Source organism: Ailuropoda melanoleuca, chromosome 6 (genome assembly GCF_002007445.2).
Source record: "Ailuropoda melanoleuca isolate Jingjing chromosome 6, ASM200744v2, whole genome shotgun sequence".
Lineage (NCBI taxonomy): Eukaryota > Metazoa > Chordata > Mammalia > Carnivora > Ursidae > Ailuropoda > Ailuropoda melanoleuca.
This window is the reverse complement of record NC_048223.1, coordinates 41,642,061-41,665,511: the sequence shown is the minus strand read 5'-3', so window position 1 is coordinate 41,665,511 and position 23,451 is coordinate 41,642,061. Positions and strand designations below refer to the sequence as shown.

The 23,451-nt window shown below is 41.5% G+C and overlaps 1 protein-coding gene across 2 annotated transcripts in view; it reads left to right on the top strand.

The window, feature by feature from the left end:
- Positions 1 to 23,451, top strand: part of UBP1 (upstream binding protein 1) — a 54,078-nt gene that overhangs the window by 18,164 nt on the left and 12,463 nt on the right. The window contains exons 3-9 of one of the 2 annotated variants that reach the window (XM_011224718.3): positions 8,286 to 8,362; positions 13,475 to 13,580; positions 14,034 to 14,140; positions 15,724 to 15,876; positions 15,978 to 16,088; positions 16,535 to 16,642; positions 22,171 to 22,274. In XM_011224718.3, the coding sequence (XP_011223020.2) occupies positions 8,286 to 8,362; positions 13,475 to 13,580; positions 14,034 to 14,140; positions 15,724 to 15,876; positions 15,978 to 16,088; positions 16,535 to 16,642; positions 22,171 to 22,274 (766 nt within the window). The remainder of the gene's footprint in view (positions 1 to 8,285; positions 8,363 to 13,474; positions 13,581 to 14,033; positions 14,141 to 15,723; positions 15,877 to 15,977; positions 16,089 to 16,534; positions 16,643 to 22,170; positions 22,275 to 23,451) is intronic. The other variant, XM_011224719.3, reaches the window with a different exon arrangement.

The following is a 23,451-nucleotide window of genomic DNA, read 5'->3' as shown; positions in this document are numbered from 1 at the left end:
TAAAAAGAAAAAAAGAGAGAGAGAAAGTACCTTAAGTTTATATGGCAAGATTTGTTTTAGATGTAAAAATATCAGAAGAAACCATGTAGGGGCATGGATAGTCACTGTAGCTTTATTTCTAATGACAAGGAAATAACCTGTATTTCTCTTACTTGGGGAATAGTTGATAAGTTCTGTTATGTGCATACCATGGGTGAATGAGTGTACACACACACAGACACACACACCCCTGTTTAAGGGAATGCATTGGATGTGTCTGTCTGTTGGGCTGGGGAAATATCCGTAGTTTATCACTGTTATTATTAAACTGGAAAAAGATACCTCATGTTGATAAAAGTTGCAATCCACCATCTGTATTAATGGTATATTAGATTGACGTTCACTGAGTGCTTACTATGTATGAAGCATTGTACTAAGTACTGCACATGTGTTATATAGTTCCCATAGTAACTCTAGAAGTTTATTAATTTTAGGGGTACCTGGTTGGCTCAGTTGGTAGAACATGTGACTCTTTTTTTCTTTTATCTTTTTCAGAGAGAGAGCGTGAGGTAGAGGGAGAGAAAGAATCCTAAGCAGGCTCCACGCCCAGCGCAGAGCCCTCTGTGGGGCTCGATCTCACAACCCTGAGATCATGACCTGAGCCAAAATCAAGAGTTGGACGCTTAACGACTGAGCCACCCAGGCACCCTTGAGGTCGAACATGTGACTCTTGATCTCAGGGTCATGAGTTCAAGCTTACTTTAAAAAGTTCCATTTTCAGATTTATAAAACAAGCTGAGAGCAGTTGATTAACTTGCTCAATGTGAATTTGGTCAAGCTTAGATTTGAAAAAAAGCAAATCTTAAGTGTATAGCTCAGTGAGTTTTTACATATATTATTCCCTTGAAACTACTATCTATGTCCAGTATTTCCAGTACCCCAGGAGGCTCCCTTATATTCCCCTCCCAGATGATACCCAGCTTGACTATAACTAGTATAAGTGCAGGTGGTTTTCTTGGACTTGATTCTGCTCACTGCAGTATTTTTTTTTTTTAAGATTTTATTGATTTATTTCACAGAGAGAGCGAACATGAGCGGGGGGAATGGCAAAGGGAGAGGGACAGGCAGACTCCTTATCAAGCTGGGAGCCCGACGCAGGGCTCGATCCCAGGACCCCAGGACCATGATCTGAGCTGAAGGCAGATGCCCAACCAACTGAGCCACGCAGGTGCCCCTGCTCACTGCAGTATTAATGTTGAATCTTTTCTTGGCTGTAGAATTTATCTTTTAATTTCTTCATTTTTTAAGAAAAGAAGTGGAAAAGTGGACTGCATATGTAGAAATATTTTTTTAAAAACATATGAATAGGCGCGTCTGGGTGGGGAGCCTGCTTATCCCTCCCCCGCCCCATGTTCTCTCCCTCTCTCTCTCTCTCAAATATTTTTAAAAAACATGAATAATGGGGCGCCTGGGTGGCTCAGTTGGTTAAATGTCCCACTCTTGATCCTGGCTCAGGTCATGGTCTCGGTTGTGAGATCGGGCCCGTGTTGGGCTTCCCATTCAGGGAGGAGTGTCTTCTCCCTCTCCCTCTGCCCCTTTCCTTGCTTGAGCGTGTGCATGTGCTTGCACTCTCTCTCTCTCAAGTGAATCTTAAAAAAAAAACTATTTGAATAACCATTAAAAACACATTAGAGGGGCGCCTGGGTGGCTCAGTCGTTAAGCGTCTGCCTTCGGCTCAGGGCGTGATCCCAGAGTCCTGGGATCGAGCCCCACATCAGGCTCCTCTGCTGGGAGCCTGCTTCTTCCTCTCCCACTCCCCCTGCCTGTGTTCCCTCTCTCGCTGGCTGTCTCTCTCTGTCAAATAAATAAATAAAATCTTTAAAAAAAACAAAACAAAACACATTAGAGTAATCATAAAGGAATTATTTTATATACCTTTTAAAAGAATTGTAAAACCTTTAATACATGAGTATCAAATATGCATATTACAATATGTGTAGTTCTTTCACAGACTTGTTTCCTAGCATTTATCACTTTGACAAAAGGTTCTGGAGCCATGATTTTTCAAGAATCCCCTAAGATTGTTTTCAATTTTTTATAAATATGTATGTTTCTAAGGAGAGGATCCATAGCTCTTTCCAGAGCCAGGCAAGGTTTGGCTTGGGGCGAGGTGTGGCTGAGTGTCTTTTACCCCATCTCTCTTAAGCTGTGGAAGCAAACAGAGGTCCAGGCTCAGCAAAGTACCTTCAGGTGATGGGGCTCCCTTTTCAAAGGAAATATTCTCAGTAGTGCATATGCAGTTTTGATTTTTTTTATAGAAACCTTTCCTGGAATATATAGTATAAGGAGAATCGGGGTTAGGTATGGGAAATAATAATGAGACTTGATTAATTTTATCTAGGAATCCAGTAAAACTCCATGAATATTTTTACAGCTGGAGTGATATTGTCATGGAAAGTTCTTGTGAAGTCTACCTCGGTGACACCATTTTAGTATTGATGGTTTGACTAAGTATTGACATATTTACTGCCTGTGTTTTTAGGAATCAGATTGTCACTCACTTTTAAGGCTCATGAATCCATTTTCTTGCATTCAGATAAACTCTTCAGTTCCACCAAGAAAAATGACTTAACATGGCAATGTTGCCTTGTTTATCAAAAAAAGGACATAAAAACTCTGTAAGAAGGGATTAGACAGGGCACTTGAAGGTGTCATTTGTCAGAACAAGTTTACTCTTTTTTAATTCACATGTGAGTTTATCTGCATTCATTCTAGTACACGAGAGGAAAATTGGAAATAATGGTGATGATTAATGAAAGGACGGTTATCTCCATTTTATAATTATATGAAAACTTCGGAGGGAGTAATTACTCCTACAGTTACCTAGTTGGATTATTGGCCATACCATCCCTTTTTACAGATAGAGATTTAAGAGTGTTCTTATTCCAAATCTAGTGTTCTTAACTGCCAAGTCTCTTTACTGGAATAGTTTCAGTGTTTTCTGAGTTTTTAGGTAATCATCGCCGTTTAAAATTGAACAGTTTAAATAGATGATTTATATATGTGGTTCAAAATTCAAAAGGTATGAAAAGGTATACAATAAAAAGTCTTCTTTCCCTGTATCCCAGTTACTGAGTTCTGCTTGCCTCAGGCAGCCACCGAATTAGAACCATTTAAAAATACCTAAGAAGATTCTAATCATGTTTTATGACAGTCCTTGTATAACAAAAATTTATATAGTTAATATTTTATTGAATTTATTCCAGTAAACTTAATTTGTTCATGTGATGGCTGAATTGTGCGCTTAAGCATGGTTGTGGTGAATGTGATGGTCTTATCACTGAAGATTGAAACGTAAAAAAGAACTTAAACTTAGCATTCTCTGTAGTAGGGCCTGGTAGATACTGTCCTACGTGGTTGCTGATGAAACAGCACTGCCTACGATATAAACACATCTGTTGCCTGTTAGATGTCCTTAAGCAGATTCTTCACATACCTTTTGGTTTCTTTTAAATGTTTCACCTAGTTAAGGTGAGCAGTGATTTAAATGTATCTTGTGTCTTTTCTGCATGTGGTGAGGTGGGAGGTGGAGAGGGCCACGGTGGGTCTTGACTGTCTGCAGTCTCTGGAACGGGGCTGCCTGTGTGTGGATCCCATTCCATCACTTGCTAGCCTAGGCAAGTTCCTTAATTTAATACTCTACACATAAGGTAGTTGAGAGTTAAATTGAACTAATGTGTATAATGTACTTATAAGCTAGGCAGCACACAGGAAGCTTGCTGCTGTTACTGTCATTTATAACTAAGTTAGCTTATTGGTTTCTGACTATACTGGAAAACCAACTGTTTAGGCCTTGGTTGCCGTGTTAGTTTCCTGTTGCTGCTGGATGAGCAGTTTTTACAAATGGTTAGGACCCAGCCTGGGACTCTATACCCGTGTAATGGACTCAAGAAGTTTGCCATTTTTATTGGAAAGTGTGTTATTATAATTTTTTATTTTCTATATATATTTTTAAAGATTTTATTTTAAGACCTTATTTATTTGAGAGCACAAGCAGGGGGAGGAACAGAGAGAGAGGGAGAGAAGCAGACTCCTCGCTGAGCAGGGAATCCAACACGGGGCTCAGTCCCAGGACTCTGAGATCATGACCTGAGCCGAAGTCAGACGCTTAACCAACTGAGCCACCCAGGTGTCCCTAAAGACTATATTTTTAAGCAACCTCTACATCCAGCATGGGGCTTGAACTCACAACCTCGAGATCAAGAGTCTCATGCTCCACTGATTGGGCCAGCCAGGTGCCCCTGGAGAAACCATTTGAAGAATAACAAGTGTTACGGAGCCTTTAAAAAAAAAGAGAATTACTTCTGATTTTAGAAGAATAAAAGTCTACAGTGCTTTAATATAGGAGCAACAAATCCTGAGATGTGTTTGTGGAAACAGATTGAACTTTATATTGAGCACAGAAGTATCCTTGTTCGGTTGACTAGGAAAAATGATACAAAGGAAGATAGGAACATTGAGATTTTGTCCTTTATTTGATTTTTTAAATCCTGAGAATTCTGAGATTTTGAGGATCATAAAATAATCCTGGTGGGACAACATTTCTCTCCGTCCTGGGCAGGTTGCTATGCACCTCTTCCACCTCCCATCTCACTGGCTGCTTTTCTTTGGGTTACTGTCTATCCCAGAGAAGTGTCGTGACCCTCTTCTCTGTCTCTACACTCACTCCTCAGATGATCGTGTCTTTAAGTAGCTTTATCTAACAGCTGTAACCCTGAAAAGCCCTCTGTTAAGATCTCCAATTGGGATTTCTTCCTCTTAGCTCCAGATTTATAAATAAACCTGATTATCAATTTGGATGGCCGGTAGGTATCTCAGACTTAACGTATTTTTAATTGCACTTTCGATTTTCTCCCCCAAATCTACTCCTGGTGGTCTTCCTCCTGTTCAGGACCTTCTGTGGTCAAAAATTTGGAATGATCCTCAAGTCTTTTTTTTCTCTCACACTGTACATCTGATACACCAGCAGATGCTTAGGCTCTCCCTTCAAAATAATTTCCAGAGTGATAATTTCTTACCATCTCCATTCCTGCTGTCCGTATTTGAGCAGCTGCTTCAGACTGAGGGATTTATGCTAACCTGATAAGCGAAAATTGATTTCAGTGATTTTAATTTGCATTTCTCTGATGGAGATTGGATGTCTTCTAATATGTTTAAGAGCTGTTGGCATTTCCTTCTTTTGTGAACCACATGTTCATGTCATTTGCTCATTTTTACCTTGTAGGGCTGTTGGACATTTGTCTGTCATTTTGTAGAAGTTCTTATGTGTTAGGGAGATTAGCCCTTTGTGTCTAATGTGAGTTGCAAATATTCCCCCCCTTGCATTTTTCCTGTTTGTATTGACTAGTCAGAATCCCCGAGTCAAAGAATACAGTATTTAACTTAACAGGGGCAGCCAGGTTGCTTTTCAGAAAGACTTTTATCAGTTGATATTCCTCCCACATTTTCTGTGCTAATTTCTGCCCCATCCTCACCTGCTTGATTTTTAATTAAACATTTTTTTTGTTGATCTGATAGCACAAACATTTTAATTTTTATTGCCTCAATTTTTGTGAGGTTGAGTGTAATTTTAAGTGTATGGTGGTATAGTTTTCAAAAATGCTTACTCATATGCTTTCTTTTAAAATTTATTTTTTGAGGGGCACCTAGGTGGCTCAGCCCTTAAGCTTCTGCCTTTGTCTCAGATCACGATCCCAGGGTCCTAGGATTGAGCCCCGCTTCGGTCTCCATGCTGGGCGGGAAGCCTGCTTCTCCCTCTCCCACTCCCCCTGCTTGTGTTCCCTCTCTTGCTGGCTATCTCCGTCAAATAAATAAATGAAATCTTTAAAAAAAAAATTTATTTTCTGAGTTTAGATCCTTCGTTAAGTATGCTGCAAATTTAACTTTTTTTTTTTTTTTAAAGATTTTATTTATTTATTCGACAGAGTTAGAGACAGCCAGCGACAGAGGGAACACAAGCAGTGGGAGTGGGAGAGGAAGAAGCAGGCTCATAGCGGAGGAGCCTGATGTGGGGCTCGATCCCATAATGCCGGGATCACGCCCTGAGCCGAAGGCAGATGCTTAACCGCTGTGCCACCCAGGCGCCCCTGCAAATTTAACTTTTTAAAAATGTCTCTTGCCGTACTATTATTTAGTGGTGATCTCTCTCAATTTGTTGAGTGACTTAAGGACTCTTGGTTAGTAACATACACCATATAATGGTTTTCTTTCACCAGCTTTGGAGTGATTTGGTTGTGTTTTATGACCATATGATCCTTTGTATATTTTTATACAGAGTAAGCCCCTAGATCCTAAAGATCCCCAACTTCATATGGTACTAGAAGCACTCCTTAATTACTGTTGATTTTCTCCATATCAAATTATACTGTCATTTTTATTACTTAATGACAGATAATCCAGAAATCATTTTTGTGGGCTTAGAGTACATTCTTAACTTTTGGCAGAAATTATTTTCCTAATTATATAGTTCCTGTGTGAATATCTGTTTGTGTTTTCTTACGGACACTAAGCAGTGAGAGAATGTGAGTTGGGTTCATTGGTCACAAGGAAGAAGGCTCTAGGATTAAAATTTGGTCTTGTCTCACACAGAACACAGTACACAAATGTTCATAGTATCCCTACTCATAATAGCCAAGAAGGAGAAACAACCCAGATGTTCATCAGCTGCTGAATGAACAAAATGTGGTATGACTGTGCAGTGAAGTAATATTTGCAACAGAAAGAAATGCAATATAGGCACACCTCAGACATACTGCCGGTTCTGTTCCAGACCTCCATAATAAAGTCAGTATTGCGGGAAAGTGAGTCCGATGAGTTTTTTGGTTCTCAGTACATATAAAAGTTACCTTGACAGCATCCGGAGTCTATTAAGTGTGCCATAGCATTATGTCTAAGAAAACATGTATGTACCTTTTTTTTTTTTTTAAGATTTTATTTATTTATTTGACAGCACAAGCAAGGGGAGTGGGAGAGGGAGAAGCAAGCTGCCTGCTGAGCAGGGAGCCCGACATGGGGCTTGATCCCAGGACACTGGGATCATGACCTGAGCCAAAGGCAGATGCTTGCCCAGCTGAACCACCCAGATCCCCCAACATTTTTAATTAAAAAATACTTTATTGCTAAAAAGTGAGCTATAATGATTGATCACAGTTCACCATAACGGATATAGTAATGATGAAAAAGTTCAAAATATTGTGAGAATTACAAACTGTGACAGAGAGACACAAAATGAGCGGTTGCTGTTTGGAAGAATGGCTCCCTGATGGACTTGTTTGATGCAGGGTTGTGACAAACCTTCAATTATAAAAAAACGTAACTTCTGTTAAGTGCGATAAAGCAGAGAGCAACAGAAGGGAGATCTGCCTATCCTAATACCTGCTTCAACATGTGAGAACCTTGAAAACATGCTTAATGTAAAAGAAGTCAGTTAATCACATACTGTGTGATTCCATCTGTATCAAGTGTGTGAAGTAGGCAAATCCCTAGAGAGAGAAAGTAGATTGAGGGGTTTCCAGGGGCTGAGGTGAGTGAAGATGGGAAGTGACTGCTGAGGGATAGGATTTTCTTTTGGGGGTGGTAAAAATGATCTAAAATTGGTAGTGGTGATGGTTACACAACTCTGAATATACTAAAAACCAGTTAATTGTACACTTTTTTAAAAGGATGAATTTTGTGGTATGTAAGTTATATCTCAATAAAACTGATAAAATTTGGTCTTGGATTATGTGGATGCATAATAAAAATTTAGTGTGGGAGTATAGCAAATGAAAATAAATTGTGAGAGAAACTCTTCAGTCTTCTGTAATTCTGCAAGAAGGAAAGGATGGTGGTGTTTGCAGGGAAGAGAAAGATCAACCTGAATTTGCTTCTGTAGTTGAGAGACAGTTGAATTTTTTCTTTTAAAGATTTTATTTACTTATTTGAGAGAGAGAGTACAAGAGCGTACGCACAACTGGAGGTGGGGAAGAGCAGAGGGGGAGGGAGGGAGAAATCCCAAGCAGACCCTGCACTGAGCACGGAGCCCAGTGCAGGGCTCCATCTCATGACCCTGAGATCATGACTTGAGCCGAAATCAAGAGTCCGTCGCTCAAACTACCGAGCCACCCAGGCGCCCTGATAGACCCCAACTTCATTTGGTACTAGAAGCACTCCTTAATTACTGTTGTATGTTAAACAGAGTAATGTCCTTTGTATGGATTGTTGGTGATACACAATTTCTTTACATTCAGTAATTTTCTTTAAAATAGGTCAGTCTTATGAAATTCGGATGCTGGATAATCGGAAAATGGGAGATATGCCTGAGATCACTGGAAAATTGGTAAAGGTAAGGATGATCCATTGTGATTCCTAACAGATACTACAATGATTGGAGAAAGCAGTTTTGCTGTAAATGTTTTGAATTTTTCTGCACAAGAGTTATTTAAAAATTATTTAATTTCACCTTAAGAAGTAATGGCTATGTTAAAACTTCTAACTTTTTGAGCTGTATTTTGTTCACTTATCTGTAAAACAGAAATGATAGCAGTTATTGCGTGAAGTAAATGTGAAAGCCCTTTGGAAACCAAGGTACCATAGTTGCGGCTATGGGGAAAAAAACTTACCACCACAACAAAGACTTTCAGGTTTTTCTTTAAAAGATAGTGTGGGGGGGAAATGTAAGTATTAATATGAAACTTTTTAAAACCCTTTTATTTCACCTCTTAAAACTTCTCTAAGTAAAATTTGAACTCTGTTCACTCTATTGATGTATCTGAATGAAGGCAGTCATTCCAAGTATAGGAGGTGTAAACAATCCCTCTTAGGATATGTCTTCAGAGCTATCTTTGCCCCATCCTGTGTCATACAGGGTGGGTCTTCTGGCCTCTACCTGTCACACACCATGGTGTATTATAAATTCCATAGTATTACGGGGCAAGACTTGGGGAAGAAGCTTAATTGGAGGAAGGCAGAACTTGAGTATGTCTAAGTGTTAGCAAGAAAGAAGCAGGCATGAGTTCTGTTGATGCTTCCATCTTCCCACAGAGAGGCATATGGGGCCTGGGCACTGCTGGGCCCTCAGTATGGAGAGGCATGCCATTGGAAAGACTCCCCTCTGTGGATCTGCCTTTTTAGAGCGCGAGTGCGGGAAAGGCAGCCTTTACAGGGGTAATGAATACTAATATTAAGGCTAACAAATTTGGCGTGTCCGGGAAAGCCAGTTGCCCAGCACGAAGAGGCCTGCGAGTCTTTGGAATGTTTTAGTGTTCCTCCCTCTCCTGGGGGCAGGAAGCCCTCAGTCCTGTGGGAGGTTGAGGGAAAGATGGGGGTCCACTCCCTAAATCAATGTCTTACTGTCTTGGAGTGAGCTCCCAGACTTCTTCTGACTCCCAGAACTCCCATCTTACCTGGAACAGAGGGAGAGAGGTTATTTGCCATTTGTATTCTGAGTCTGTCATGTCTGTGCTCAATTAGTAGATTTGGTCATTTCCCTGGAGGGTGAGTCAAATGGTCGTATTTTTTTCATTCCCTCCTATTGGCATTCTGACCGTAGTACATACTGATTGGGCTCACCATTTTAAAAATGATTCGCTCATCGTTCAGAGCGAGCAAGCCCTGCTTGGATTGGCTGTTCTCTGCTGGGCTTTCATGACAAATAGCGATGGTCTGGTGGAGGAGCCAGACTTACCAGCTCTCATTTTCCAGTGTGTAGGAGGCTTAGGAATGTCCAGGATTCTCTCGGGATGCCCTGGTCCCAAGCTGGCTTATTGTCAGGCCATTGGACGCCATGGCGCCCTTCAGCAGATCTGCCAATTGTCTCACACCCAGTTAAAATCCAAGCAGTGATATATATTTTAAGGGAAGATGTGGATGAACTCTTCTGTCCCTATGAAAGTTACATTTGATGACTGTGAGCTGCTGGTTTGTTTGTTTTTTTAAATCAGTATAGAAGTGTAGGAAACTTGTTTAAATTGTAGATTTGTCTATAAAATGGAGTAAGGCATTATTATGTGCCCTGTATTGAGAGCCTTAAAACTGGATCCAAAAATGTTAGAACAGTACTAACAACTACTTACATGGTAAAATTCAAACATACCCAGAAGTACAATGGTATGAAGCATCCACATGTGTTTATTGTGTGGTGGTTCCTGATAAACTATCATGGGTGCACGGGATAAGTTCTCCCACCAGCGGCCACAGCTGTCAGAAGTTTGCCAGTCTTGTTTTATCTGTTCCCCCTTGTGTTCTTGGCTGGACTATAGAATTTACGAATTCATAATTTTAATTCCTCTTTTAAACAGTAATTTTAACTGAGTTCATCATTCTTAGCTAATCAGCATTCTGAGGAAAATAAGACACTCTTTAGCATGTGGATCTAGTGCCAAAATTAAGTTTCTATCAAAGCAGTGGAGAAAGTCACTTCTGAAGCAGTTTGTCACTTATCAGTGAAGATAAGCTGGCTTTTTAGGGGGGCTGCCTGTGAATAGGTGGTAAGATTTAGAAAGAACCAGTCTGATAGGGGAGACTTAAATGTTTAAAGTACTTTTGGTACGCTTGTTAAAAATATCTGTCAGATTAACTTGGAGTGGCAGGGTTAATTAAGTTGTTGCACGACTGCTTTAAATTCAGCTTCCTGGGATTGAGTTCCAAATTAAAATATGTAAAAACATTTAATATACAAAATGAACTCAAGTTAAGAAGTGAAGGCAAAAATGACTCTTCATCATGAGATAGTGAGTGGTTGACAGTAAAGAAACCATCCCCCTATAAGCGCAAAGTAGCTGTTTTGTTGACTTTAAGCCGCCATATTCTCCCTAGACAAGGGTACTTACTTTGAAAGCATCAGTTTCCCTAAACAGCTTCTGGATTGGAAAGGTTAATTTTTTAAAAGGTCTTAAAGTGGTTTCATCTGCCCTTGATAAGGCGCTTGTCTGATACTTGGTGGCTGTGCCAGACCACATCCAGTTAGATCCTGAGAGCTTGCCCCGCATTCAGAGCGACAGTCTGCCTCTGCCACAGACTGCAGGGTGCATTTCCTAAGGATCACAGCCTTTTTTACCTAGGAGCTCCACGAGTCTGATTCCTGGCCCCACGATCTTTGACTCTGCTAGTCAAGGGCTGGGGTGTCAGGGGTGCTTCGGAACTTGTTGAATGTGCTTGCTGTCCTCAGCGAGGTGCTTATTCTGTTTGTCGCATTGTTAGGGTCCCTTTGTCTGTTGCTGGGTGTCTGAGTTAATGACTTTTTCCCTTCCAATTTCATTTAAGAAGCTTTCTTTTGTATATTGCCACTTCTTAGCTATGGTTCTCCTTTCATATTCCTTACTGAACAATCTTAGTCTGGCGTTCTAGAATGGGGTTTAGTAAAGCTCTCAAAGCTGATACCTACAGTCTTACCCTGTTTTCATCTGAATTCAGTCAAATACAGAAGAGTCAAAATCATGTCATTTTCTCTGCTGCACTTTATTCTGAGTTCAGCGTGTTGGTGAGTGTGACCCAGGGGCCACCACCAGCCCATGCATCTTCACTGTGAGGTCTTTGCTGCCAGCGGGCGGTGGCGTGAAGTGGGTATGGTGGACCGCCTGGGCAGGCCCTTGTACACGTGGGTGCAGATGGGCATGAATCAGAGCAGCGATTGTGCCTTTGTAGATTTCCACTTCGGTCCTGACGACTAACTCAGCCTCTTTTTAAACAACAGTTGACCCTTGAACAACACAGCTTTGAACAGTGCAGGTCTGTTTACAGGTAGATTTTTTTCAATGAATACAGTACTGTAAATTTATTTTCTCTTATGATTTTCTTAGTAACCGTTTCCTTTTTTGTAGCCTACTTTATTGTAAGAATACAGTGTATAATGTATATAACATAAAAATATCTGTTTTGGGGCGCCTGGGTGGCACAGCAGTTAAGTGTCTGCCTTCGGCTCAGGGCGTGATCCCGTTGTTATGGGATCGAGCCCCACATCAGGCTCCTCTGCTATGAGCCTGCTTCTTCCTCTCCCACTCCGCCTGCTTGTGTTCCCTCTCTCGCTGGCTGTCTCTATCTCTGTCAAATAAATAAATAAAATCTTTAAAAAAAAATATGTTCTTCATCTGTTGATGTTATCAATAAAGTGTCAACAGTAGGCTATTAAGTACTTAAGTTTTGGGGGGCTCAGCCCCCCAAAAGTGTTATCAAGAGTCAGCTGTATTTCAGATTAAAATACAGGTACTTTGGGATGCCTGGGTGGCTCAGTTGGTTAGGTGTCTGCCTTCAGCTCAGGTCATGATCCCAGGGTCCAGGGATCAAGCCCCACGTTGAGCTCCCTGCTTGCAGGGAGCCTGCTTCTCCCTCTCCTCCCTGCTTCTCTGCTCTCTCTCACTATCTCTCTCTCTCAAATAAATAAATAAAATCTTTTTAAAAAAATTATGGCTACTTCTAAATAGTTTGCTTCAAAATATTTATCTGCTATTGGCAGTACCTGTGGGGTAGGGAAGACAGGGGCACTAAAGTAATATTTATATGTATTGGTAATAAATTATTTCCTATTTATACCAAAGTGTCTACTGGAAATATGAATATCTTATTGCATCATAAGAAAGTTATCCATAAATGTGTCACAAACACAAATTAGTGCAAATGTATCTGAAGGCATTTGGATGACCTGTTTTCCTGTTCCTGGAATGAAACAATAGTTGCCACTCCAAATCCATGGGAGGTGAAGGAGGGATGGGTGGAGAGCAGAGAACTGGCCCAGAGTTTGTGGAGTAAAGGAACCGTAGTGTTTGGGTTAAGTTTTCTTGTGGGTTGTTTTTTTTTTTTTCTCTCTCTCTCTTTTTTCCCCCCCTTGATTACCTCATATAACCTCTTGCAAATGAAATAGTAGAGAGTGACTTTGGCATATATGTTCTTTTTTTGCTGGGTCTTATTTTGCAGATTCCCCCACCTATTGCTTGACTATCTCTTTATCTTTTAATTTCATTGAAGTATAATTAACATGCAGTGTTATATTAGTTTCAGGTATGTAATATAATGATTCAGCATTTCTATATATTACCTTGACAATCTTTAAAGAAGTTCAGTTATTAACTTATTTTAAATGAACAGTTTTACCATTGTACCTGGGCGTCTCTGTTTCTGTTTATACTACTCTTTGACATTAGTAATTCCTGTGTGCATCTGATGTTTTCTTCATAGAAATAGAATTCTTGCTCACCTATTTTTCTGGACATGTACCTTAATTTTGAATTGCAATATCAGATTGTAAAGACAAGTTTTACCTAAGTAATCATTTTATTTGTGCCTTTTATTTCTGAGTTATCCAGATATTCCAAGAACAAAGCAGTTCACTTAGAAAATGTTTAAAGCATATTTTTTTTTTGGTATGCTCTTCTATTATAGATTAATGCATAAGACGTGAAAATGCTTCTGTATTTTAGCTGGACTAGTTTAAAAGTACTCATTTTCCCCACTTGTTCCATAGAGCATCATAAGGGTTGTATTCCATGACAGACGGCTACAATATACAGAGCATCAGCAACTTGAGGGCTGGAAGTGGAATCGTCCAGGAGACAGACTTCTCGATTTAGGTACGAGTGCCTGTCAGAAGACTCAGGAGAGGTTATTGATGGAATACTTTAGCTGTGCCTGGTGGGTAGGGAAGGCACTATGTATAATTGTGTGGAGAGAGTTTGGTATTAGCAGATCCTGTTTGCCTTGAGTTGTTCTATAGTTTAGAAATAAAGTGGTTTTTTTGGTGCTAAAAGAACCTGAGCCAGGAATTTGGAGTTTGAAATCATTTATTTAATTCTCAATTGGCCCATCCATCGTATGTTGAATAAAATGAAATAGAAACCATGGTGGGAGACAGTCTAATAGCATTAGGTGGGTTTTGATGTTAATATCGTTGACCAGGAAAACATTGAAGAAAAAGATTCTGCATGGAGGTGAAATAATTTCATTTGAACATAATTATAGTAAGTTGTAAGCTTTCTAATTATTCATAGTGGATGAGTTTCTCTGTAACTTTTTTAAAAATACAGATATTCCAATGTCTGTGGGAATAATTGACACAAGGACAAATCCAAGCCAGTTAAATGCGGTTGAATTTCTGTGGGACCCTGCAAAGCGCACATCTGCTTTCATTCAGGTTTGGAGTTTTTACATTATTAGAAGTATACTAGCCTCGTCATTCAAAAGGCCATGAATGAGATTAAACTCTTAACACATGATGTTATCTTCTTTAAATGCTTATATTTGTAAGCTATCTTGTAATGTCTGCTCTTTTATATATTTTTAAATTTACATATATAAATGCTGTTAAAGTGGAGTTAATTTACTAAATTCATCATTTATAGGCTAACATATATAAAGACAATCTGATATGTAAAACATTATTCAGATACTAACTTTTACCCTTGATAGTGGCAGTAATCAAAACTTCAGTTTTTTCATAAGGTGCATTTCTCTTTAACAAGCTCCTGTTTAAAAGGGTAGGATTGGGGCGCTTGGCTGGCTCAGTCAGTAGAGTATACGAATCTTGATCTCGGGGTCGTAAGTTCAAGCTCCACATTGGGCATAGAGTTTACTTAAAAAAAAAAATAGAGTAAAAGGGTAGGATTGAAAAAAGTGTACAGTTTCAAGATTTTCTCTCTAGCATAATTTAAAGACATTCTAAAGTTGAAATTTTCAAACGCCACGAAAGTAAGTGAATAATAATGATGAATCGTCTGTGTGCCCATCACCCGGCTTCAACAGTTAGTACTAGTTTCCTCTGTTTTAGTTATTGATGGAAAACTTTAAAGCAACTCCCAGGCATTTCATTTCACCCATAAATACTCCGTTTGTATCTCTAAGAGATGAGTTTTTTAGAAACATTAATATATGTAAAATAAAATCAGTAGTAATTTTTATACCCTGTATATTCACATTTGTAAGTGGTGGAATTAAAACTACTGAGTAGATAATCTTTTTGTAGAAAGGGAAATTGCTTAATTGCTGATTGCCTAAGTAGTCTCTGATTTGCATGAACTGTAAAGAATATTTGTTTACTTATGTATGTATTTTTTAAGACTGTTCAGTATTTCATGTTTTTTTGTGGTTTAACAAATACTGTCTCCTGCCAACGAATAGTCACTAGGGACCTGGTTCATGTTAGTTGACATTGTGCTGGTGTTGGGAGAGGGGCAGAAGTGGTGAGAAATGAGTGTCGTCCTCAGTGAACTTTGAAGGTTGACAGAAGAGTTTAGATTGATACAGGCAGGGTGAGCAGTGGCCACTCCCCCGGCAGTCTCCCAGGCGGTACGTGTATAGGCACAGCAGTAACCTGATGGGCTGGCTAGAGCTGGGGCAGTGACAGAAGAGGGCAGGTGACAGAAGGTCTCAACAGTGAGGGGTCGGTTGCTTTGGACTGGGCCACGTGCAAGGCCAAGGACCCTGGGTCTGAGAGCATCATTCGGTCCAGAGTGGAGGTGGGAGACATCCCCATGACCCAAACAAGTCCTGTGTGAGAGGAGAGGCATTGGACTGGGGAAGAGCTCATTGCCAAAAGTTCAGAAAGGCCCAGTTGGATTTGTGAAATGAAAGCCATGGTAGCCGTCTGGCTAATTTGCGGGAGTTCGTTTGAAAGGATCCTGAATTTATGGCTGTGGCAGGACATCTGAGAAGGAGCAAAATAGAAGGAGACTCAGTGGACGGTACTCTGAGTCCCTTTCAGCTTGAGTTGTTTTCCAGGTACACTGCATCAGCACAGAATTTACTCCCCGGAAGCATGGAGGAGAGAAGGGAGTGCCTTTCAGAATTCAGGTTGACACCTTTAAGCAGAATGAAAACGGAGAATACACGGATCATCTACACTCAGCTAGCTGCCAAATCAAAGTGTTTAAGGTAAGCAGTAGAAACTAGGCTTTGAGTAACTAAGGCCCAGTTTTGCTTGTCAATTGTCCGTCTTCAGCCCGATAGATGAAATCATCTAGTTTGTTTTTAAGCCTAAAGGTGCAGACAGGAAACAAAAAACGGACCGAGAGAAGATGGAGAAGAGAACGGCTCACGAGAAAGAAAAGTATCAGCCATCCTACGACACCACCATCCTCACCGAGGTAACGCGCAGTAGCGTTCTGGTTTCTGAGGAGAAGCCACGGTTTGCATATTAGCATTCTCTCTAAGGAAGAGTTTTGCTACAAAGGGGTTGGGGAAGATGGGGCGGTAGATTGACATAATATTCTTTGTGAAATTTGCGGGGGAAAGATTTTATTTAAATTTGGGTTTTTTAACAGATAGTTTCCTGGGTGGGGTCTTGAATGAAGATGTTGAAATCCCAATCTGGTCTCAGAAACAGACCTTACAATCCTTGAAGTTGGCAAGAGATTAAGTCGGGGCCTAGAATGTCTGATTTTTGTCACTGCTGGGGTTTTGCATTTTCTTTAACTTTGAATCCTGCTAGTCATACATTTGTTTAATTGGACTGCAGAGACATAAAACAGGGTATTAGATCTTTCTTTGTATAATGAAAAGACATTGATCCCAATCTTTGGTGTTTGTCCAGATGAGGCTTGAGCCTATAATTGAAGATGCAGTTGAACATGAGCAGAAAAAGTCCAGCAAGCGGACTTTGCCAGCAGACTACGGTGATTCTCTGGCAAAGCGAGGCAGTGTAAGGGGCTTCTGCTTCTCTTTTCATTGTGCAGGAAACCTTGTGCAGTGTTAGATATAGGATCAACCTCCACCGAAAAGTAAAGCCAAATTTGTTTTGATGTCCTTGTCTTGATTTAATTTGCTTTTGTTTAGACTTCCTGCTTTCTGTTTGTTCCTCACTGAGGAAAATTTCCTAAATCTAACACTTTAAAACAAAGTTGACCATATTGGGTGGTTTTGGAAGGAAAAACAACACTCAGAAATGTGTTCCCTCCCTGTCTCCTACCCCTCCTCCCTCCCTCTCTCTCCTCTGCACACACACTTCCTTCAAGAGCGCTGAAATTAATTGAAAATACTTTCTTTAGTAAAATAGTTATCATTTTTATGTAATTAAAAAAGGTTTTGCTTTCTCATGTGTATAACTGATAAACTTTCATGGATATTTAGAGAAATGATGGCAGCAAGCTTGACATTAACATGCAATACTTTGTGTCAAAATGCCTGCATGTAGTATAAGAATGTGCATCTGTCTGTGCTTTTAAAAGCCTGTTTGGCAGCACTGGGAGAAAGAAATCTTTGCATTGGTGTTTCCTCTTGGCTCCTGCATCATGATCTTCCGCTTCAGGCCCAATAGCACACCTCGCTACTCGCAGACCTGGTTGGGTTTGGCTTTGTCAGCTTCAGTGCAGTAGGTCCTTATTTTATGACCCAGTTCTTTATTGAACGGTCCACAAAGGTTTATCTTATTCTTTAAACTTAGATCACCACGTACCCGCAGTAAACCTAAACACAGAGCGTTCTCTAATTTTTAAAAGTAACTGTCATCATATGTATTAGTGGCTACTCTCTTTATCTCATGCAGTGTTTGTACTATCAAGGTGCCAAACATGGGATTTTCTCGCTTACACATGTATGTGTAATTCTCTGTGCTATGAAAGTCACAGGCACTACTATGACAAGAACCTCATTTCCAGATTAAAGCATTGCTTGACAGTATTTTAAGTGCTTCTTTGTGCAGTAACCCTGAAAATGTAGTCGTCTGGGTGGATGGGGAGGGGAGCACACATGATGCATTTTCTTAACTGGGCTTTTGGATTGGGGTCAGAGGTTGTATGGAACAACTGTGTGCTCCTTCCCTGGAATGCCCCCCTCCAATTTTATGATTTTAATCCTCTATCTCATTTCTCAGATGAAGACTCACAAATAGTTCTTGGTAAACTTTTCTGGGGAGATCCTGGTAACTCAAATCACTTTTCCCTTCTTGTTGGAAACTATTGAGTTAAAAGGAATGGGTTCTGATAATTCATAAATTAAAGAAATCTGTTACAGCCCAGAGCTAATCTGGAGATGATAGAATTGTTGGTAAATTATTAATGATTCTTAACTCAAGTCTAAAGTATGCAAAACGTCAGCAGTTCACTGGCCTGGGATTTCACATCTTCCTAGAGCGCATTGCTTGCTGCCCTGGGCTGTGTTTGGTTGGGTTAAGATACTTCCAGGGGGTGGTTAGAGCTCCTCTTCGAAACCGGTTTTAAAAAGCCAGGTACAGATGAAACTCTTTAAAAAAGTCCACAGCATTTTCTATATTTCTGCAAGCGCCTACTAAGAAAGGCCAGCGTTTCTCTCAGTTCTTGAATAGTGACAGTTGGCTTTCATTAGGAAGGGAGGTCAGGCTCACCTGTTAAAAGGTGTTGTGTGAACTGGTTCCACACTGAATATAGAGGCCCTACTGTTGATTCTGAAGAGCTGCCACCCAACAAACCCTTTAATCGTCCGCTGGTCCTGGTCTCTGAGCTGTATTTTACTGGCTCAAATCAGGGCTGCCAGTGTCTACAGTCTGAGGTGGGTCGGCATTTTCCAGTCTCCCAGGGGCAGGACTTTGTTCTCGGTGCCCCAAAACCGTGCCCACAGAAGTCCAAGCCAGGTTTTGCCGGAGCCATCATGAGTTACAGACTCCCCCCAGGAACAAAGGCAGTCACTGCTTGCCTTTACAGACAGGGAGACAGGACAAGGTAGAAGAAACATCGTGCAAGTCTTCCTTGGTGTGCCCTTGCCCTCCTGGCTTGAGACTGGAAGAGGAGCCGGTAAGACACGGGCAGGTGGGCCACAGCATGGCAAGCAGCCTGGCCATTTGAGACCCTGCTGCCCATTACTCTCGAAAAGCTGAGGCCTCCCAACAGGACCAGTTTTCTCCGAATACTGGTTTCCTGGTGTTCAATGAGTCGGGCCTTACATTTATTGGGCACGTTTTAGATGTCAGCTGTTAATTAGCAGCCCTGGTTTTCTGCTGTTAAAGGAATCGAGATGTGTACAAGTGAAATAGGTGTGTTTAGGAGGTTCTGTATGTTTGGTGTCCCTGCCGTCGTGCCATGTCAACTTGAGGCTGTTCATGGCTTCACGTCCTCAGGCAGTGGGCAGTGAGGAACAGAGCAGGCGTGGGGATGCTTGGTATTAAAGGTTCATCTTCCCTTACATGTGCATGTTAGGCTATGTCGTAGTAGTCTGTATCTGGGGAGGGTGCTGTAGCAAGAAAATGATCTTCCAGGTAGTGGAGCTGATGATGGGCATGTGACACCCAGAAAGTTATCAGACCTGTCACTCGGGTTCCTCAGACTGCACAAGCAGCAGAGGTACCACTTTATAAGATGAAGGGAGAAATGAGGCCCTGGTTTAAAAGGAGGGGGCAGTGTTGTGTAAAAGGTCATCGAGAGGGAAATTGGTGTGCATGCAGTGAGTTCAGCCGTGCTGTCCAGCTAGATTTCGATTGCTTTTTTGAAAGTTGGTAGTCGTTGAAACAGTAAGTCTGTAGTCAGTTTGCCAATTTTTGAGGGGATACGTAATCTTAAGAGCCTGGGATTTCTTTTTTATTTTTTTTCTGTCTGTACTTCTTATGGGTGTCAGACATGTTGTAAGCACCTATGACCATCGGGAAGACGAGTTTCTGCCCTCGGAGTGCTTCACAGTCTCTTAGCTCTTCCACACTGGGGTCTTCCACATGCAAAAGAATTTTGAAAAAGTTTATACTCCCTTGCATGTTTTCAGATTGACATGAGAGTTTTCATCATAAATTTAAACAGTTGCAAAGAAGACAATTTTCTGGCATCATGAATATTTGTATTATAATTTAAAATAAAGCTATTATACTACTTTTGGAAGCGTATTCATAGCAATTTGACACCCACTATCATTCATTTAGAAAGTTCATGATGAAGCTCTTTAGCTAAGTCTGAAATTTTATCCCGTTCCTCCTCCTCCTTTTTTTTTAAAGATATTTATTTATTTATTTGACAGAGGGGGGGCAGTGAGAGAGGGAACACAAGCAAGGGGAGTGGAAGAGGGAGAAGCAGGCCTCCCGCTGAGCAGGGAGCCCGTTGTGGGGCTCGATTCCAGAACGCTGGAATCATGCCCTGAGCTGAAGGCAGACACTTAACGACTGAGCCACCCAGGTGCCCCCCCCCATTCTTCCTTCTTGATCTGTGTTTTCTTCCACTCCCCATAAATAATTTCGTCCCAATATGACATACTTTTATGCCTGAAAATCTTTTTTTAAAAGATTGATTTACTTGAGAAAGTGCGCATGCAGGCGAGCAGGGGTAGGGTAAGGGGACAGAGGGAGAGAGAGGGAGAGGGAGAGAAGCAGACTCCCCACTGAGCATGGAACCTGACGTGGGACTCAGGCTCACAACCCTGACATCATGACCTGAGCCAAAACTGAGAGTCAGGTGCACAACTGACTGAATGGCCCCGGTGCCCCTGCCTGAAAATCTTTAAATGATCATCCTAGTTACTTCTTTATGATAAATTTACAGAAACTGAGATTTAAAATTTCCTCTGACCATAAGGCTTTTAAGTCAGTTGAGAAATTTTTTTTTTTTTTTAAGTAAACTGTACGACCACTGTGGGGTTTGAACTCATGACCCCTGAGATGTAGAGTAACATGCTGTACTGACTGAGCCACCGGGCACCCCGAGAAATTGAAAACTACTTAGATGGGGACCAATTTATCAAAACACCATACGTATTTTTATGAATAGTTAATTGTAAACATAGAAATATTATTGGAAATACATCATGGAGAATGAGACAAGGTAGAATGCAATCAAATTCTAGATTTTTTCATAGATAAGAGAAACTTTGTTTAGATGTACTTATTTTTCTTTGAGCAGTGTCATTCAGGTCTTGAAATTCCTTTTTAGTTATCTGCACAAAATCCCAGTGACCTATTTTTTTTGTGAATTGGTAGATTATTTCAGTACGTGTTAGCTGACACCAGGTCTCCTAAAGTTTTTGAAGGCAAGGAATTGAAAACTGCCTGACATTCAGAAGAATTATTTTATTTTATTTTATTTTTTTATATTTATTTTTAAAGATTTGATTTATTCGACAGAGAGCATGCGCACAAGCAGGGGGAGCGGCAGGCAGAGGGAGAGGGAGAAGCAGGCTTCCTGCTGAGCAGAGAGCCTGACAGTGGGGCTCAATTCCAGGACTCTGGGATCATGACCTGAGCCGAAAGCAGACCCTTAATCAACTGAGCCACCCAGGTGCCACCAGAAGAATTGTTTTAGAGTCCTATACTTTTTTATTTATCCTAATACCTTTGAATGGTCTTTTGCTTGGTTTGGGGGAGGGTCTTCTATCCCCCGTCCATGGTGAGGTAGGACGACTTTTTTGTGTAAAATGAGAGAATAATGATTCTGAAGGGGCCTTGAAACTGAGGACATCCTCACACGAATGCATTCTAGATGGAATATCGGGGAGTGAGATAGACTTGCACTCCGTGCGCAGCTCGGGTTTGAAGGCTCGTACTTGGCTGCCCTGGCCTGCTCAGCCCGCTCAGCATGCTTTTGACTTTAGCTTTTTCACCTCTTCTGATTGTGATAGTCCGTGCGTCTTTGCATCTTTACTCTGTCTTTGGTCAGAATGGTACCTGGAGTTTGAAAAATACCCTAGTTCACCATGCCCTTTCCAGAAACTATAAATGACAAACGTGTAGACAGGTAGGGAGATGTGGGCAGCACGTTACATGGTGATGTGTGTTGGTGCTAGGCCTGCCTCACCTTGCTTGGGGATTATTAATCTTAGAGGAATCAAGGAAGCAAGTGGGTACTGGCGAGGCTGCTCCTTAGGCAAGAGGGCACAGGAGAGCCACTGTCCTGGTCACCATAGGTGTCAGATGTCGCTTGTGAATCCATTCTTGCCTCTGCTGTTCTAAACCTTGATGGGTAGCTGCTACAGAACTGGTAAAGAGGGAAGTGAAAGTTCTTGAAAGCCAGCTGTACAGAAGTGTACATTAAAAATGCCCGCATACATTTTGCTGCTAGCATCACTTCCGGTCTTCCCTGAGATCAATCAGTGTGTAGACACAGGTGGCAGGTAAAGCCACACAGAAGAAAATTTGATATGTTTCTGTGAGGTTGCTTGATGAGTGTCAGGTGTCTTGTGTTTAATAACCTCGCATTTGGCCAGACTAGAGAGTGACTTACAAAAATATTTCTTCCATACACTTCTAAAAGCATATCATTAATTGATTTTTGTTTCTATCCTTAGTGTTCTCCATGGCCCGATATCCCCACAGCCTACGTGAATAGCAGCCCTTCCACAGCGCCCGCCTTCACGTCCCCACAGCAGGGCACTTGCAGCGTCCCCGACAGGTACCGCTTCGTGCCATCACTCGCCCTGGGCGCTGGCCATGCTGTGCTCCTATGTTGCCCTCTCTCTCACTTTCCAGCATCCTCTTTTTTATATATATCTGAGGTTTATAGTCATGGGAGCTAGCTGCCTCAGTTTGAGAGGAAAATTGTCTTTTCTTTGCCTGCCAGCCTTTTTGCTCTTAGCCCTTCATGCCTCACATTCACAGCTGTAGAAATTACAGAAAAGGGGATGTTTTCAAGATACAGTCTTGGTGAGAGAAAAAGAACATGAGTGCAGTTCAGGGATAAAGAAGGACAGTGAGTTATTAAGGTGAAGCTGTGACTTGGATGTGTTCAGATTGCATTTGTTATGAAGTATGTTTGTCTTCGGTGCACACCGTATCAAACAAAAGCTGTTTCCTCCCCTGTTGTTTCTGCCTCACACTACACACTCTCTGTACTTATTTATTTATTATGGTAAGTCTTTAAACTTAAAGGGAAGGCTTTCAATTTCTAAAACTTTACTGTGGTTTTAGAAATGGGGGTGGTAGACTTGTTCTATTTTATTCTCTGGCTGTGATTGGCATCTGTGAACCCTGTGGGTTCCGGGTGGAGGCAGGGGATGGTGTCATGGGTCCTGCAGGTGCCACATGGTGCCCGGGGGGGGGGGGACTTGCCTTCCTGGGGCTCTGCTGAAGAGCTGATCCCGAGCAGGTCAGATCAGAAGTTCCCTGTTGTTGGGAGGTTTCTTGCTGGGAAGGAAAGTTACACAAGACTGCTGAGGGAAAGGTTCTCTTTCTTACACTCGGGCCGTGCCGACAGGTCTGTCTTGGTCAGCTCTGGCTGCTATGACAACACCAGACCAGGGCCTTAGAGACAACAGAAATTTGTTTCTTGCAGTTGTGTAACTGGAAGTGTGAGGTCCAGGTGGTTCTGGTGAGGGCCCTCTGGGTTGCAGGTGCTGCCTGGGTCCTCGCGGTGGAGCAGACGCCCTTGTGATCTCGCCTTCCTGGTCGCCTCCCAGGGGCCCCACCTCCTCACGCTGTCATGCCAGGGTTGGTGAGGTTGGTCAACATATGCATTTTGAGGGAACACAAATAGCCAGTCTGTATCAGGGTCTGATAAGAACACAAACAAAAACGTGTTTTTCCCTGTGGAGATGAGTAGCCTGGCAGGCAGCGCGTCCTGTAGATCTTCG